This window comes from Octodon degus, unplaced genomic scaffold (assembly GCF_000260255.1).
Source record: "Octodon degus isolate 3935 unplaced genomic scaffold, OctDeg1.0 scaffold00232, whole genome shotgun sequence".
NCBI lineage: Eukaryota > Metazoa > Chordata > Mammalia > Rodentia > Octodontidae > Octodon > Octodon degus.
In genome coordinates, this window is record NW_004524808.1 from 597,975 (window position 1) to 612,963 (window position 14,989).

The 14,989-nt window shown below is 36.5% G+C and overlaps 2 protein-coding genes across 9 annotated transcripts in view; one reads left to right on the plus strand and one right to left on the minus strand.

Moving 5' to 3' along the window:
• The window catches only part of Cask (calcium/calmodulin dependent serine protein kinase), a 514,903-nt gene that overhangs the window by 319,761 nt on the left and 180,153 nt on the right, over window positions 1-14,989 (plus strand). The window lies entirely within an intron of this gene.
• The window catches only part of Gpr34 (G protein-coupled receptor 34), a 7,931-nt gene continuing 2,088 nt past the window's right edge, over window positions 9,147-14,989 (minus strand). Inside the window, exon 3 of the mRNA XM_004645568.3 lies at window positions 9,147-10,836. Within this exon, the coding sequence (XP_004645625.1) occupies window positions 9,618-10,742 (1,125 nt within the window). The 5' untranslated portion in view covers window positions 10,743-10,836 and the 3' untranslated portion in view covers window positions 9,147-9,617. The remainder of the gene's footprint in view (window positions 10,837-14,989) is intronic.

Below are 14,989 nucleotides of genomic sequence, written 5' to 3' on the forward strand. Positions count from 1 at the left end.
CGCACACACACATACGTGTGCACACACATAGCTTTCAAGCAAAATACTTCCATGTATTGTGTTTTTTGTTAAATAAATTTCTTACATTCATTGTCACAGTTTTAGAAACTAATTTTACACATTCTCTTCATTTATGTTTTACATGCATTGTTTATGTGTTACTTCAGGGAAACCACCACCCCACTTGGTGTCTTAACACAAAAAAAAATGTTTATTCACTCTCAATTATGCAATTTACTCTGGGCTTGGCTACGCAATTCTGAATCTCACCTGTGGTTATTCATGCAGCTTGGTTATCTGATGGCTTAACTAAGGTTAGATGGTCCAAAGTGTCTTTATTTACATGCCGGACATTACCTGGGTCGGTTGGGCAGGCTCAGCATCCCTCAGTGTGATTATTTCATCCTGGAATAATTTATAGTGAGATAATCACAGGGCTCCAAGAAAGCAACACTCGCAACTATAAGGCTTCCTAAGGCCTTGCTTGCTTATCACACAAGGTCCACTATATTTTTACTGTCACAGAAGATCTCAATATCTGCCCAGATTCAGAGTATGGGGAAGTAGACTGTACCTCTGGATGAGATGAGCAGCATAGAATTTGTACTGGTTTTAATCTACATTTCCTATAATATACTTGCAGTTTTAATGTTCTAAATAAACTTATGTATTGTTTTCCCCAAAGTGCAGTGGATTGTGTGACACATGCCTATAATGCCAGCACTTGGGAGGCTGAGTCAAGGGGATCACCTCAAGTCCAAGGCCAGCCTGGGCTACATAGTGAGTTCAATGACTCTGTCCCAAAACTCTGCAGTAAATTGGCTCTTTCTTTAGACATCAATAAAGTATGTATACTTCAAAGTCCCCAATTTCTTAGCTAATGTTCCTCAAAGAAGAGGAACTTATGCTTTGTAAAGAGACAACCACTGTGTCCTACTTAGTCTCAGAGGTATTGTATTGTTTCAATTCTTCCTTACATTGAAAGGTATATTAAATGTGCTGCAAATCTATCCTGTTTCCTTTGTATTTTTCATTTTTCCTTCAATGATCTTTCTTTCCTCTTTCCAGAATATTAATCTGTGGGGGTGAACAGTAAAATTGTCAGTCAGTAAAAACTTCCCAATAATTTATTTGATTCTGAGAGTTGGATAAACTCGTTGACGTATCCAATAGTGGAGGCTGAAAGGATGTAAAAAGATGATAGTTTAGCCAGGTAGGGTAGCTTTTCCTCTATCACGCTAGGTCATACTAATTACTCACGATTTTATTGTTTAAGACAAGAAAAGGCTATTGGACCAGGAGACTCACATTTCCTTACTTAGCTGCCTCCTCACCCTGCTTTGCCGTGGACATTCACAAGCCCATAATCTGTCCCACCAAAGCTGACCGTACATGTTCCTGTGTTTTTCAAGTTTCACTGGCCACAAAAGGGAACTGAATGTGAACATGCATGCAAACCTGTCAGTTCCCTTTGTAACCAGCTGAACGTGTTTTTTTTTAAATATAGAGGAAACTGCTTTTCTTTTGAGTACAAGCTAAATTTCCACATAGATATGAAACATTTCTGCTTTTGACAAATGGGAAAGGAACACAAGCGAAGAGGGCATTAAACGGTGAGAGAGGCAATTAAAAGAGAAAGTGAGGAAACAGACAAATGAATTGAGGAAGAGAAAAAGGTGCTGCCGAGTAAAGGAATGGAAAGGAAAAAAGTAGAGGGAGGGGTGGGGGTGCTAGAAAGTCTTCATAATTGATAGGATTCCAGAAAGGGCAGCAGACATAGAACTGTACACAAAGGAACTATCTATAACAGCTATTCCAGCAGTGTTAGTGGAAGGCATTAAGAACTTTTGGTCTCAAAATTTGCTGTTTGACAGAATTTGAAAACATGATGCAGTAGAGTGATTATCATTGCTGCCTGAGTTTGTGCTTCTGAGCCAGGTTTTTAGTAAACATGACTTGGCCTCATGTCCAATGCAACATGGTAAGCACGTCTGCCACTCTGATCACACAGAACAAAGCCAAAGATGGGATATATTTTAACATGTTTTCTTCTGGCATCTTGCCAGAAGGTGCTCTCACATTCTCCTTATACCTGCTTGCTTCTGACTAGCTTAAAAGGAAGTGGATCTGCCACCTTTCCTGTCCTAGACATCACTGTTATTAATGAAAACTAAGGACTTCTGCTGTATGTCTTGCTAGTTCAGACCTTTACCATCAACTTCTGACCATTGCATTTTGTGCTTTTCCCTGCCTTTCCCTTGGCATTTGAATAATGCATTCAGTGTTTCCTACTTACCAGATGGATTTATAACCTCCTTTAGTCCTCCTAACACCCCTGCAAGTGAGGTACTGCTATTATTCCTATTTTCTCAGTAAAGGAAATAGAATGTGGCCAAAGTTACGTAAGTGGTATAACCAAACTTTGAACTCCAGCAGTCTGACTGCATCATCTACCTTTTTGACCTATCCATTAGACCGCCTCTCCTGAGGACATTATTCAGTAATGTTTAGTGACATTGAGATAAGAAAATCTATTGGATTCACCTGCACCATAATTCTTGCTATGGCCTTACAATAGGATTATAGTACTCTGGCCAAGACTAATCCCCTGGGCTGTATTTGGATGGGCACTATCAGTATCTTTTCCTTAGATATATTAAAACATTTAATCAAGTTATCTGGTAAGAGACTTTCTACTCTTTTTTGTTTTTTTGTAATTTTTACTTATTTTTTATGCGCAGAATATTTATTGGGGGAAAGAAAGCTTCTGTCCAAGAGAAGAACAGAAGGGGGAATGGGTTGTCCCCAGGAAGCTGTCTGTTCCAGTGACTTTTATACTGTAAAACCATGTATTGAGGTGGGTCTAAGGTGGTAGAGAACATGGGAACTCACTTAGGTGGGCACGAGGTGGGACAAAACTATGGTCAACCAATGAGATTACAAGTGCCATTGCTCAGGTAATCTTGATTAAATCCAGTACCAAATGAGGACAAGAATCACCTGGCAAGATGAATACTAGACAGGGTCTCTTCCTGTCAGGGCTTGGGTTAGTGACTCCTTTGGGCTCTTTCAAGGTGATTGATACCTATTTAGAATATCAATCCCTGATGCCCATCCCTATGGAAGCATGTAGCTGTGTTTCCTCTTTTGTCATGAGGTCTGGCCCAAAGCAGAATTATCTGTCTCTTCCAAAGTTGCAAAGTCATCTTGACTTCTATATTGTCTCCTTGAATGTCTAGCCCTGTCTGGCTGCCTATTTCTATCTAATTCAGCTGCCTACAACATTCCACTTTCTACTTCTTTCAATTCTTTTTGCATTGCTAGGCACAGGGTTGGCATACCTATAGTCCTGTCCAAGTTACTCAGAATGCTGAGGCAAAAGGATCATCTGAGCCTAGGATTTTGAGGACAACCTGGGCAACATAACAGATCCTGTCTCATCCCTTCCAAAAAAATATTTTACATAGCTCTACTCAGGTGTTTTTGAGTTTTATAGTTTAATGCTCAGAAAACATTTCTATTTTTGTATTCTCAAGAAACACATAATTTGTCACCTCTGAACTATTTATAACTAAATGTGAAGTTGTTTAATTATTGGATAATTTCAGGTACAAGTACTTTAAGCTTAGTCTTTAAGAAATGTATACCAGAGATGTAGTGTTTATCTAGATTTATTGGCCTGGATTTTTTTTCTTTGTTTGTATCTAGCAAAGAATGAGCCAGCCACATAGCTCAACAGACTAAAGTGCCTGCTTAAGCAGGCGGAGCGACTAGGGTTCCATCCCTGGCCTGCCATACTGGCCCTGCCCCTGGGGCACCCTAAAATGGCAATTGAGACTGGATGTGGTGGTGTGCACCTATAATCCCAGTGCTTGGGAGGCCGAAAACAGGAGGATCACTGTGAATCCAATCTGTGTAGTGAGACCCTGTAGACCTTGTACAAAATACTTAAATAAAAGAATATAGTGTCTAACAAAGGAAACCATAACCAAAATAAAAGATAAGCTATACTAGTAGAAGTTATTTGCAATCCATATAAACAAGAAAGATTAGTGTTCAAGAGATACAAAGAAATATGTCAACAACCTTTTCAGAAGATAAATAGGTCATGGGAAAAAAGGGAAAAGTAAGAAAAAACATTAAAAAATACTTCAGGGGGCCGGGGAGATAGCTCAGTAGAATTAGCACTTGCCTGGCAAGAGCAAGGGCCTGAGTTCAATCCCTGGTTCAAAAAAAAAATCATAGAATAAAAAGAATGGCTATTCACCCTAGAGAAAAATCTGTAAGCCAAAACATATGAGCTGTTGCTCAATTTGAGTAATTAGACAAGTACAGATTAAAATCACAATGTGATACCACTTGGCATCTGTCAGATTGACAGTAAAAGAAATTTAAAAAAAAAAAAACAGTAGTGAGGATGTGGGTAAATGGAAGTTTGTTTCTGTCTAGAAGTGGAAGGGGTGGGACTTCACTGAAGTCTAAGTGTTTGTGCTCCTAAGTGTCAACCATAGAGAACCTCCACACTACAGCACAGGGTATACAGAACACTGTGCTTAAATGTGGTTTTTACCGCCTGCTGCCCATTATTCAGGGAAATGGAGAAATGAACTATTGTTTGTTATACTGTAAAACACTGCACCAGTGAAAATGAATAAATAAAATTTCCATGTTATCAATATAGATAAATATAATTTGAGTGAGAAAATTATGAAAAGACATATGCAGATACCATTGTGTAAACATTTTAAAGTACATATTATTATACATATGTGTATTGTAAAACTATAAAATTGTACATCAGAATGATATATCCTATCCTAGTGTAGGAAATAGACTTGAGGAGGGGAAATGTGGGTGAGTTTAGTACATCTAACTTTTTAGATTTTGTTTATGGGTGTGAGAAAAATTTTGAGACCAAAACATTAATATTTGTTCAATTTGAGTAATGGGTGATTAACTGCCTGTTATGTTGCCTCCCTTCTCTGTGCATTGAAATGTTTTACTACTAAGAAAAATGTGAAATTACAAAATCAGATTATAGCTAACAACTATTGCTCCTGAAATGATTGTATGGCTTATTAAAGCAAACAAGAGATTGTATGCATTTTTATCAACACCTGTACCCAAATCTTAATTAGAAACTTTTTCCAAAGCTCATCTTACTTCCTTATGCATTTCATGGGCTGGAAGCAAAATTAATGAGGGTAACATGATCTAATTTTATTTCATTTTTACCCCAAATGCATAGTAATGGCAACTTCTGCTTTTTAAAACAAAAAAATTCCTGTAACCACCCTTACTCTTAGGTGAAATGAAAACCTTTCCAAAGAGTGTCTCTGAAATAGAAACTTACAAACTTACATCCTCTTTCACACAAAATACAACTGCTGCTTGCATCACAAATACAGTGAAGATTTAATGATGATAATAATGCATGTGAAGCATCTAGCAGAGTAAAGAGCATATAATAAGTACAGTTTTGCTGTGCATCCCATCTTGTTGCATATGAACTCGAAGGAGAGAAATAAGAGGCAAAACAGAAGTTGAGGATAAATCTCAGAACCCCCTTTCCAGTTCTGCCCCCCTTGTTGCCGCCTCCCAGCCAACTCAACAGATCTTCACCTGCAAACCCAAACTGAGCTGAGACACTGCAGCCACTCAGCTGGGCTCCCAGCCTTGCCAGAAGACCTGCATCATCCAGCACGAGAGTAAGCCCTGACTTCTCTCTCAGCTGACTTGTCATGATTCAGACTCTCCAGAGTTTCAAATGCATTCCTTCAATCCAAAATAGTGGCTGATGGTGTGTCTTGGTACCTGGCATAAAAGTCTCCTAGCAGATGTCGTATCTGTTGTGAATATTTTTCCTGCTTTGTGCTTTTATTGTTATTTATGGTTTTTCACAAAGAAAAATCTAAATTTTAAACAAATCTGTGAATTTTTCCCTATTTCAATTGTTTTGTAAACAGAAAATTCTTTCCCATGTACAGATGAATTTAAGTATGTTTCTCAATCTTTTAATGGTCTCGTTATTTATGGTTTTTTGTTTTTTATTTTTGGTTCTGGGAATCGAACTCTCAACCTCATGAATGTCAGGCACCCCTGAGCTATATCCCCAGCCCTGGTCTCATTATTTACATTTGATTTTTTAATCTATTTATACTGTAATTGTTTTGGTGTGATGTGATAAAGCTGTGAGTTGCCTTTTTATTTTCAATAGAAACAGCACTATTTATCAATGTATCCCTGCTTTCCCAATTTTTTTGTGTTCCTGAAAGCTGTAATTATATATTAGTTTTATTTGTATATCAACAGGACTAATCCATTTTACAAGTTTAAAAGAAAACCTTTCATACTAGAAGAGAATAATCTTTTTTTTTTTTGCTGATAGCATCATAGTAATTTAACCCCCTCCAAAACTAGCTCTATAAGACTACTTTCCCAGAATTCACAGGAGTACTCAGCACTGAAGCTTCACCGTGGCAGCCAGGCAGTGCATTTTGCCCTTGTTTGGTTTTGCATCTGTAAAATGTCAGTTATAAACTTGCTCTGAAAGTCTCACAGGGCGAGGATACGTATATCCCTTGATATTTCCTTATGCTGTGCATTTCTAAAGCCAGATTCAAAGGAACTAGAACAATATTTTCTGCTTGCACACACCAGTCAATGCTCAATAAGAAACAAAAGAGTATACGTCATACACAACCTTAAATTTGGTAAGTCAGTAGCACGTTTTTCTAAAAATGGTGAAATAGTCTCAGGATTCAGCTTATAAGGGAAACTTTGATTAGTGAACAGTCCATTATATGATTACAGATTGACTTTTATTACAAATACTTTTTTGCAAATAAATTTGTAGCAAGAAGTAACTAAATATACTTTTACAGAATTTTAAGAATACCATTGTGGAAAGCTTTATAGGAACATTTCTAATATTAAAAATGAGGTAACTTCTACAACTGTATTTATTTTAATGTTCCTTAAACTGAACAATAATAATTGCTAATATAATTTAACCATTAAAACTGTGTGTTTAGGATATAGACATGAAGGGATATAAAATGTTTGCCAGTATTATAAAGTAAGTTTTAATTATTGAGACTATAAAGGAAAATCAAAGTTTTTAATTATTTAAAATAATACAAACAGAGATGCTGGATTTCATTTAGATAATATTTGTTAACACTGTCAGCACAAAGTGATTAAAATAATATTTTTCCTGCAGGTTTAATTTTTCTGCAGATTTCATACTTGTTTTTTAAATATGATTTTGCTTTGACATTTAAAACAAAAACGTTTCTGCATCCACCCTTACTCTTAGGTGAAATGAAAACCTTTCCAAAGAGTGTCTCTGAAATAGAAAGTTACCAACTTGCATACCCTTTTACATTCAACCAGTTGTGTCTGCTTGCTAACCTATGGTTAACTGAACACCAGCTTTATACAAGCTCTAACAGAAATCTTCATGCTCTTTAACATTGATTTCCTGGCCAGTGGCTTACCTAGAGCTCTAAGAAATATCATGATTATTAAAAAAAAACTTCATTCTGTGATAGAAACTTATGAATGGATGTTTGGAATTTGTCAGTCAGTGGTATTCTAGTTCTGCATCTGCCCAAAGAACTGAACAAACATTGACCAAACTTTCAAGACTTGCCTAATGATTCCTTTCTAGACTGCAATTCTATGATGGTTTGTGCAGCCATACCTAGATAGATTGACTAGGAAAAATAGCTAAGCATACCTCATTTTTTTCTTCTAAGTACCTCTCCTCCCTTTATTGCTGTCTCATTTATCCTTCAACCCACTTATTCTTTCATTCAATCTGTCATATACTTATATATTGATTTCCTATGTACCAAATAATACATTAAGCTCTGGGGAGTTAGTGATGGACGGAAGCAAAGATCTCTTTCTCTTAGAACTTATTGTCCATATTTTTTTCCAGTACTGGGAATTGAACTCAGTACCTTAACCCTAAGCTACATCTCCAGCCCTTTTTATTTTTATGTAGAGACAAGGTCTCAAAAAGTCACTGCGTTGCACAGACTGGGCTGAAACTGCAATCTTCTTGCTTGTTTCTTTGTTGTTTTGTTTTGTTGTATGAGAAATTGAATTAGGACCTTGCACTTGCCGGGCAAGCACTGTACCATTGAGCTATATCCCCAGCCCAATCCTCTTACCTTAGCCTCTCAAAGAGCTAGTGTTACAGGTGTGTGCTACCACACTCAACTGCCAATTATTTTCTAACAGCCACAAAAACTTCTTTGCTCCTTTTAATGCTAATCCATAAATTTTTTATTGTTAAGTGAAATATTTTAAATACCTAGTGTATGCAAAATGATATAATTCCCATGTAGCTAGCACCCAAATTTAATAGACATTAACATTTTTCCATGTTTATGCCAAATCTCTCCAGATATTAGTATTAACCTTAGGAAGGGATATATGTTATGTTTATTACCATGCATGTTTTATATTTTTATTGTGCATGTATATATTTGAATCCATAAAGAACACATTTTTATGTGTTTTTCTATTCTACATAAGACAGTTCATATAGTACATTGCCTTTCGCAAATCTGTGTGGTTTTCTTTTTTATTCAACATTATTTGTGAACTTTCCTCATGTTGGTGTGTGGGTATAACTGATTACAGTGAGGTGCTGTGTGGTATTCCATGGCATGAATGAACTGATTTGCTTCTCCATGCTTTTTTTTTTTTTTAATGGAACCAGGTCTTGAACTCAGGCCCTTGCACTTACCAGGAAAGTGCTTATTCTACTGAGCCATCTCCCCGGCCCCTCTCCATGCTTTTGCTGATACATTATTCCCAATTATTTAGTATCATGAACAGTTCACTGAACATCATAACACATTTTCTTGTGTACATACTTGAATAATTCTATAAAATATATACCTTGCAGTGAACTTGTGCATAAAGTATGCACATCTTCAGTTTTACTCTATTAGTGTAACTGAGATGGCTGAATTATTTTTTATTCTCTTTTAAGTAAGGTATAGATTTAAGTCCTCCTTCTTGCTTTTCTATTTGATTTTTACTGACAGTACTTAAATTATTTCTATTTTATCTAAGCAATAAAGATAAGGGTGATCTTATTTTTATTAAAATTTTATTATTTAATCTGTTAATATAGATTTGTGCATAAATGAATATAGTGACAAGTTATACAGGCTTTTAAAAAGACACAACATATATTTTTGGATATTTGAAGTAAGCCCCCAAATTAGTTAATGTATTTTAAATTAATATTAAGTACTTGATTCTGGAAATTACTTTAGTAGTTTGGGACAAACTGATACTTCCTTTAATCATTTTGTTGTTAATTCCATGAATTTCACTTAACTTCCTAATCCATGTTAAGAGTGCTAGTTTAGCAATATATTTTGAGAAGCTTTTACATGCAGGTTTAAAATTCAGTGATAAGTGTAAGCTTTTCTTTGCCTTGAAATTTCTTGCAGTTAAGCAAATGAAATTATCACAAATATGAACAGAACTTTGAGAAGGTCTGTTTTATAAATGCTAAAGCGTTATGCCATAATTTTTTTGATATTCAAGGAATTAAGAGATTAGATTGTGTCATCCCTTTAATGTGTGCCTCAAGTACCTTTGGAGTTAAACTGCAGTTTAGCTGCTGCAGATGTATCATGCAGGGAGTATCCTGGCTTAAATTCTGAAGTGCTTTCACTTCTGCTTGCTTCACCTTGGAATCGTCTAAAGAGAAGTTGACACATTATTTTGCGAATATTACTGGACATCAGAAAATACATGACTGGGTCTAAGCAGCTATTGAAAGATGAAAGAGCCAGCATAATCTCATTGGTTGTGTGAACGATTTCTTTCCAATAACAAGATGATTCATTTAGCTGTGAAGAAATATATATGAATCGAAAGCCATGGTAGGGGACAAAGCATAGAGTAAAAATGAGTAATACAATAAAGGAATTTCGAGCTGTAGTGGCATATTTACCAGAATTAGGAAATTTTGACCTCTTTTTAGAAATTCTCAGTAAATTTTTGCCAATCTTAATATATGAAAGGATTATCAGTAGGAAAATCAGCCAGAACATTGCCACAAGAATGAAGTTAAAAATTGCTTCTCCTTTTGCATTATGCTTATCTCTGTAATGAAAACACATTGTGGAATTATGCCCACCTTTCTTAAGTGTTAAAATAATCATAGTCAAAAATCCAGCAAGAGCAATTGTCCATACTATACAGCAAACATAAATACTTTGTTTGGTTGTTATTGCCCTCCGTTGTTGTATAGACCGATTAATTTTTATGTAACGATCCAAACTGATGAATCCAAGCAAAATAATGCTGATGTACATATTCATATAAAATAGTGTTCCTACAACCTTGCAGAGAATCACACCTAATGTCCACTTATTTTGGTTAATGTGATACATTATTCGGAAAGGAAGACAGAAAATGAGCAGAAGGTCTGCAATGGCTACGTTAAGTAGGTAAATTTGAATGGAATTTCTCTTGCGGTGGATGCCCAGAAATACATAGAGGGCAATTATGTTTCCAACCAGTCCCACGATGAAAATGACAGAGTAGAATATTGTTAACAAAGTAGATAGTAATTGTTCCTCCATGTGACACTTAGTACCATTTGCTGCTCCTGAGAAGTTCTGTGGGGCTTGGTCGCTGTGATTAGTCACAAAATGCATCCTATGGGAGGAGCAAGGCAAGCCCCCTGCTGAAGTAGTTGCCATTGTTACAGTTCGACTTCTGCCTTCAAGTGGTGATCAAAAGAAGGTGCTAAATGACATGTTCCCTCTGTGTAGTTGTTATATCTTCAGAAGTTTCCTATAAAAAATTACAGACATTGAGTCATTTGCTATTTTAAGAACAGCTACTTTAGCTCAAAACATAAATAATAAAAGATTTCTTTCCAGATATTGGGAGAAACTACCTTTTTATACTTTAGGCCATTGAAATAACTATACCATGTGTATAGTAACATCATTAATCTTTTCTGTGGCTGTGGTATGCACTCAGTTTATCTCATTTATTATGTTAAAATGATTAAACTACATAATCATTCTTTATTAGGGAAGCTGCAATGGAAATAGAGATGGAGGCAAAGAGAAATTATTTTTCAAAGATGAGCACTAATTTCTCCAAAGGTAGTTCCAGCCATGAATGAGTTGAGCCCATTGCCAGCCATGCCCAGCTTCAAAGCATCTTCCTGCCTTGCCCCCTCTCCTTGTATGTAGAATTCATTCATTTTGACGCAGGTTGCAACATGGTATGTGCCAGCTAAACTGAGACAGTGTCTCATGCCATAATGAGAATAAGGAGAGGGCCCTGAATTTCTTCCTTGTCAACCTACAACCAAGTAGAGTACTAAGATCATTTGTGCCTACAGGAACATGCAGTCAACATGACAGATGAAGAGAGCCAGCAGCTGCCCTTTGTAGACTGTTACACTGCACAGGAGAACAGAGTAGACAGTCAAAACCAAATCAAGTGGCAGAGGCCAGTTAGCAACTCCTAACCTAGAAACAGGATGATAAAGTAGATAGAAAATAAAATGTGCAATCCAAGATCCTGAAAGCAGCTGAAGTTTATATAGGCACTGGGTTGCTACATTGAAACTGTTGTGAGAACCTTCTAAGAGATAGTTTGTGAACTCTACTTGTTTGTGGAAGCAGAGAATGTCTCAGATGCTACCTGTTCTGGACATTTCCTAGACATCTGTCTGCTGTGAAGAGCTCAGACAAGAGGCCATCATAAAGAGGTGGAACATGTTGGGGAGGATTCCAGAAGGTCCCATAACATTTGTTTCTTACAGTAGCTGCCTTAGTTCTCTTTATAGAAGCCTCTTAGTCTTAGTTACATAAAGATGTTCAGAGCAGGATCTTCAAAGTCAGACCTAATTAACTGTGGTCAAGGGCAAATAACTTCATCTTTTCTAAGCCTCAGTTTTCTCTTTATAAATATGAAAAATGTGTATGAAAAACTTGATCCAACACATTAACAAGTCTCTGTTCAATAAAGATTAGCTATGAGGCTGAGGATGTGGCTCAGTAATAAACATTTGCTTTGCTTGTGCAAGGCCCTGGCTTCTATTTTTTAAAAATGTAAGAAGGAAGAGACAGGAGGGAAGGAAAAGTTAGGTTTTGAAAACATCTTCTGATTAATTGCATTTTAGTAGCTATTTCACACTTAGCTGTGTACTGTTTGGAACACAGTAAACATTTAGCTTCAGCTTCCGAAGACAGAGCTCTCAGTAAACATTTTGTAACAGTTCACATTCAAACCTGGCATGCAATAATATAAAGTGGACCTTATTAACAATAACTTTTCATTTAATGTTATGCAGAGATAAAAATATTGGGAAGTATATAGAATTTCTTAGAACTGCATGTACATTGGTCAAGAAGAAACCATTTTAGTAGAGACAATGTTCTTCCAAAGAAGAACAACTGTCTAGGGAAAAAGAAGAGACCTAGTGTGAGCTGTCTCCAGAGTTTAAAACAGTGGAGGGAGAGGAAGGAAGTGGGGGAGGCAGGCAGACAGGCAGGTAAGCAGACTGAATCTAGTCTGTCCTGTCTCTCAAATGAAGAAAAACAGATGGCACAAAGCTTGTAGAAAGTTATAACCATCTTGGGGGCCTGCCCCTTAGCTCAGTTCTTTAAGTGGCTGCTGCAACAAAGCAGTCAGGCTCAGGTTGCTGTGGTTCGATCCCCACAACTCAAGCCAGGCAAACCTGCCCTGAAGGCATTCAGAGCAAAAAAAAAAAAAAGAGAGAGAAAGAAAAGAAAAAAAGAAAGAAAGTTATAACCATCTTTCTTGTGATCTGACATTCTAAAAGGAAAGGACAGTCTAGGAAGAATGGCAGGCTGAAAAAAAAAACTGACACGGATAAAACAGTCTTGCATTAGCAGGAAAAGGAAAAGACTATGTGTATAGGGCCCTGTGTTATGTGGATGTATCAGGAGCTTTCAGAGGCTCAGGTAGAGACAGCTTGTCCCCTGGTGAAAGGACTTCAGGACACTGTCAGACATAAAGTGATTCTGAGCTCTCAGGTAGCTAAAGAGACTTTAAACCTCATTGTAAGTATCTTTTTATCTTTCATTTAAATTCTAAACCCCATTAAAATTAAGAACCAAGTCTATTTTATTTGCCTCCATGTGCCAAGTACTTAGCATAGTAAGTCTTTTTGAATGAAAGAAAGAATTTAGTAAAAATATATGTAAAGTTCTATACATGAGTATTAAAAGTATAAATACTAGAAAAGCATTAACAGAAATAGAACTACATTTGTTGTGCCAGCAGTGTGGTATACCTGCCACAAAAACTAATCTCATCTCTGATTTAATAGATGCGCAGTATCTTAAATGATTGTTGCTAGTGACCTGGTTCTGCCCCAAACTGATGGGATCTCCCCTATGATGTAGTATCTCCTCATCTTCAGCAGCACACGGAGAAAAAATCATGGACCAAATGGGGAGAACGGGCTCAAATCCCGGAAGCAAGTTGAAGGAAATAGGTACTCGATCCCATGGATTAGAACATTTCACAGGCCATGGAGAAACAGGTTTCACCCTTTCTGCAGAAAGCAGAGCAAGAAGCAGTGATAGAAGCTGCGAAGACTGATGTTACTTCCTTATAAGAAAATACTTTTCCTTATAAGATAGAAAGAAAGAATCTAACTCAGGAGGCAATAAGATCTTGCCGATGGAGACTTGCAAGACTGCCACCAATTTCCAAGTGTATAGAAAAGATTTTCACTGGTGCCCAATCCTCAATGCATGTTAGAATTCCTTGAAGGGCTTTTTCCAGATACCAGTGCCTGGATCCTTCCCAGGATACTCTGGTGTAATTGGTATGGAATGGCTTCAGACAATGGCTTCTTTTAAAAGCGTCTTAGGGGAATCTAAGGTAGAGTCAAAATTGAACCCTTGAGCTCCAATACCAAGCCACTAAATAATATTCAAGTAACAGAACTGAACAAAAAAGGGGATACAGATGAATGTCCATTTTGTATCTGTGTATTCAAAGCGGTTAGGATAGATATATAGTTACATTCTATTAATGAATAGAGGGATTTGTTCTAATGGTGTTTGTAAATAGGATATCATGTCTGCATCTTGTACAGCAATTAACCACTAGGAAGAATGTATGCAATGTGTTAATTATTGAAACTGTCCTACCAATTTGGTTTGAAACCGTCTCATTACTATTTGTTTCTCAATAAAATTATAGATAAAAGAAGAGTTAAAGACATCCTATTGGTGACAGACATACCAATATTTATGGCAATATAATTCATAATTGCTAAGTCTTGGAAGTGGCCCATATGTTCATCACCAGATTGAGTGAATAAAGAAAATACGGTATTTATACGTGGCAGAGCATTCCGCCATAAAGAAATATAAACTCAAGTAATTTGTAAGAATATGGATACGTTTTGAGACCATAGTGGCAAGTGAATTAAATCAGACACCCAAGCTTAAGTAAATAAATAATACTTTTTTAACACTTGCTGTGTACCAGACACTGTATTGAACATATTCATATTATTTCATTTACATAATCTTCACATTCTCTGTGTGAAATCATGAAATATCAACCGGTTATGTTCCTTACCCATGGCCACACTGCTCTTAAATGGCAGTTCCCAAGTTGAGACTCAGCTCTGACTTTGAGAACCGAATCCTTTTCACCAAACCTCTCTCCCTCTTCTCACGTCTGATCACCATTTCCTTAGTAACATTGAGTTTGTTGGTGGGATTTTGGCATGATTCCTTCAATGTTATTCACTATCACAATTTTAAAAGATTATGTCATCTAGAAAATTAATTTATTTCTTTAGAAAATTATTTCTAGGAAATTAGTCTTTTTATTCACTGTGTCCATTATCCTAAATAAATAAACCCCAACTTTACAGAAACACAAATAATTCATTAGAATTTTTGTCAGATCTCCAGAGAATATCTTCTCAAATGTACTT